Source organism: Sinocyclocheilus rhinocerous, unplaced genomic scaffold (assembly GCF_001515625.1).
Source record: "Sinocyclocheilus rhinocerous isolate Xijiao unplaced genomic scaffold, SAMN03320098_v1.1 scaffold31604, whole genome shotgun sequence".
Classification (NCBI taxonomy): domain Eukaryota; kingdom Metazoa; phylum Chordata; class Actinopteri; order Cypriniformes; family Cyprinidae; genus Sinocyclocheilus; species Sinocyclocheilus rhinocerous.
The window spans coordinates 1-4,112 of NW_015640827.1; the positions used below are offsets into that span (position 1 = coordinate 1).

Consider the following 4,112-nt stretch of genomic DNA (forward strand, 5'->3'; position numbering starts at 1 on the left):
AGTTGCAACTCTTGCGTCATCAGAACAGGGTGTTCAACGCATCACTGTTTCCATTTAAACAACGTTTTGCACCGTTTTTCTCGGGGCTGAACGCAGCCCTGTTTTCCGGGTTTGGTCCGGTGATGTTCGACATATACCCTATACACGTAGAAAACGTATCCTTGTGGCGCGGCCAAGCGGCAACCTCCCCACTCTCTCTCGTGAAGCCAATAAGGAAGTGACTTAAACTGTAATTCGTCAACTGGCCGCTAGAGGCTGGCTGCAAAAGGGAGTCAGTCCCATAGACTCCCCATGTTAAAATGCTCAACTTTACAGCAGAAAAAAACATGCATGCAGCCTGGTTCAAAAAATGATTTTGTCTATATAGCTAATTTTGCCCTTCATGACAACTGTGAGGGGGGTGAATTTTTTTAATAACTCATCCGTTTAAACTACATTAAGCCTTAAAGTTCTGCATAATTAAGGGCGTGGCCACTTGAGTGACAGGTGGATTGCCGCTGCTGTCTCCACCATCAAGCTAGGTGGGCGTGGTTTCAACAACCAGCTCCCGCCTCTTTGCCCATCTTCGATTATCCGGGAGTGACGCGCGGTGACGCGCTGCCAAGATGGCGACGGCCGCCTCCGCTCACTTTTGAGCTTCAAAAACTCTCTTCGGAACCCTACGGGTGACGTCACGGACACTATGTTTTTATACAGTTATAAACTATGTTTTTATACGTCACGGTCCATGTTTTTATACAGTCTATGAAGGCTGACACAGAAGAGCGTAAGCTGCCTGCGTTCGGCTCATATTCACCAAAATGGTGATGCGGACAGACAGAGGAGACGAATTGTTCAATAAAGTAGTTATTTTTGTTTTCTTCGCATTCAAAAAGTATTCTCGTCGCTTCATAACGTTACGTTTGAACCACTGACTATTGACTATTGGACTATTCTGACCATGCTTTTCATACTTTTGTGGACCTTGACAGTGTAATTTACTTGGCATTCTATGGGACAGTCACAAGCCTCCCGGTTTTCATCCAAAATATCTTAAATTGTGTTCCGAAGGCGAACGAAGCTTCTATGGGTTTGGAACGACATGGGGGTAAGTGATAAATGACAAAATTTTAATTTTGGGGTGGAGTATCCCTTTAAGGTTGACGATCAGTATGTTACAACTGCTTTCTGCTTCCTTTTCACAGGCCATGTTGTTAATTGAAGATTGATGATTCAAATCCTATCTGTCAATTTCTGTATTTGTAGAATAATGTTCTCGAGCGAGCCGTGGACTGGATCTTCTCTCATCTGGATGATCTGGAGTCCATGGATGTGTCTGAGGGTGGGCGCTCAGAGGGAGGAAGTGAAGCCAGTCGGGAACCTCCTCCAGGGCCGCGTGTCCGCGATGGACCAGGAAGTGTGTGTTTCTGTGGTATTTATTGAATGGTGATTTTTGTAAACGGGATCATAAATATTTTGCTCTCTTCTCATCTTTCCCATTCTTTTGTCCTGAAGAGTATGAGCTTTTTGCGTTCATCAGTCACATGGGAACCAGCACAATGTGTGGTCATTATGTCTGCCACATAAAGAAGGACCAACAGTGAGTGAAGTTCTTTCTCCATCTCTCTCTATCATTGTTCATATGCAGCTCTTATACAGCAATATCACTTTTTCTCAATATTAATGTTTTCATTGTTACTCTTTGCTTCTTTCAGGTGGGTAATCTTTAACGATCAGAAAGTTTGTGCCTCTGAGAAACCACCAAAGGACCTTGGCTATCTGTACTTTTACCGAAGAGTGGTGGAATAGAGTAAACTAGAATGGCATTTTTCTCTCTCTCACTCACACACACACACACACACTCTCACACTCATCTGTGTCTGATCTACTGAAACAGTAGGCCCAGACTCCTGCTTCTAAACTGATGCACCATTTAATAAGTCAAAGCTCTTCTCCATCAAATATATTCACTACCGAGAACCGTAATAATGACAGAAGGGGAAAAAAATTAGATTTAGGATGTGCGGATTAGAGTGTTCTTACTCAAAACGCCCATGTTGTACAACGCCTTACCACAAACACACACACACTAGTCTCCTTCGTGCCTCCCCCTGATTGGATAGTGGCTATTGTGACATCATCGCTTTTAGAGCTAAACTCCACCTTCCTTCCCTTTATGTGTTCCAGAATGTTTCTGCAAATGTTTAATGGCAAGTAAATTAAATCAATAAATCACAAAAAACAGCTAAATATTAAATATTGGAATTTTAAATTTAAAAAAAGGAATGCAAAAGGTATTGTGCAGTTTCACTTTTTTCCTTATGTTTTGTTCTCCTTTTTGGGGGGAGGAAAGAATTCCTTTTGTTCTTTTCGCTTTAAAATAATAAAAAAGTGTCTCTTTGCTGCTTCTGACTCTGTGTATTGTTAATGGGTGTGTATTAAGGAACTTTCTGCCAAATGCAGTGTCAGCATTAATAAACATTTTATGTTTATTACAGAAAGTAACATGTGAATGCACTGGCAATACTGAAAGTGGAAAGAGTATTGATAAATGTAAAATCATGAAACTCTTCTAAGTGTATAAAGAGCATGAATTACATTTGGTAATTTATCTAGTTAACAGCGGAAAGTTAACCTCTTAACTGTCACCCCCCCTTTTTGAACAGACTTGAAAGTGCACTATTCAAACTTAAATTGTTATAATTCATGAACGCTTTTGAATACAGACCTAAGGTTGGTCTCTTTTTAAAGAAGACAATCAGCAGATTATTGCAGAAGTTAAATCTTTTTAAAAAACCAAAGTAAAAAAGTTATAGAAGTTTAAATTAACTGTAAAGAAAATGTACTGCGCTATTTTTATTTTATTTTATATAAAATAAATATTTTACAAAATAGGTTTTAATCCAAATTTGGCATAAAATTAAAGCCATATGTTTAAATAAGTTGTGTTCCAAATTTGAAGGTAATATAAAAAATGTTTAGGTTACTATGCAATTTTATTTAGGTGTTATACCACAAACAGCCACCAGGTGCCATCCAAACCCCATTTAAATTTTTTAATGCATTTTTCTATCACAAATGTATACATTTCTCTCTCAGTATTACTCCTATCACAAAATGTGGACCACCAAATATGGAATTTTTAGACTTTCCGACTATCCATAGGTTCCATGTGACGTCACTGTGTTTTATCGCCGCCATTTTTGTGTCCAGTCACAGCTGCGCTACCTGTTTTAAGTATATGGTTACAGCTGTCAAAGAAAAACGCTTAAAAACACTTAAACATAGTTAACGTCATTTGCCATATAATTAACGTTAGCGGTGACATCATTCAAACATACTATGGGCTTATTTGCATTATGCTAATGTTAACTAAATTAACATTAAATTCAGATTGTGTAGTAAGCTAGCTAACGTTTCTATCATTGACTCAAATGTGTGTGTTTTGAGCTGATGTCGGTTTTAAGTTTACAACGAATCAGGACTTTACATTATTAAATATATTGACACTATGCCAGAGAGATGTGCTGCTGTACTAATTGCTGCAAAAGGTGGACATACCAAATATTAAAGTCAAAGTGGATAAGCACAGTACGACTCACTTCATCTGATATTTATTGTGCTCAGAGCAACCATCTGCATGTTTTATGAACTTTATGAAATGAAATCATGTTTTGGAGGCAAAAAGGTCAATATTTTCAGATCTGTCAGTGGCCACCACTGTATATGCAGTATAGATTAATAAGAACGAAACATGTCAGAGAGAAAAATATGAAAGTTAAATTACCTTGCTCAGGCAGGTCAACATCTTGTTAGTAGGCTTGTGCGCACATTTAATTTTAATAATTTAATTCTATTTTTGTAACTCTGTCTGCTATTAATAAGAAACATGTCAGAGAGAAAAATATGAAAGTTAAATTACCTTGCTCAGGCAGGTCAACATCTTGTTAGTAGGCTTGTGCGCACATTTAATTTTAATAATTTAATTCTATTTTTGTAACTCTGTCTGCTTAGGAAGAAAAAATGACAACCCCCTGAGCCCTGATTATGTACCCAGCATTTTTGCGCACATTTCAGCTGAACAGCATCAGAAAAGCATTTATGCCAACCTTAGGTTTGAGCATACCCAGCAG

The 4,112-nt window shown here is 38.3% G+C and overlaps 1 protein-coding gene across 1 annotated transcript; it reads left to right on the top strand.

Moving 5' to 3' along the window:
- The first annotated feature begins 1,081 nt into the window (after positions 1-1,081).
- Positions 1,082-2,206, top strand: LOC107753398 (ubiquitin carboxyl-terminal hydrolase 5-like). The gene is made up of 4 exons (XM_016569530.1): positions 1,082-1,087; positions 1,246-1,396; positions 1,495-1,579; positions 1,695-2,206. The coding sequence occupies exons 1-4, from the start codon at positions 1,082-1,084 to the stop codon at positions 1,786-1,788; spliced, it is 336 nt and encodes a 111-aa protein (XP_016425016.1). The 3' UTR covers positions 1,789-2,206.
- Positions 2,207-4,112: the final 1,906 nt, after the last annotated feature.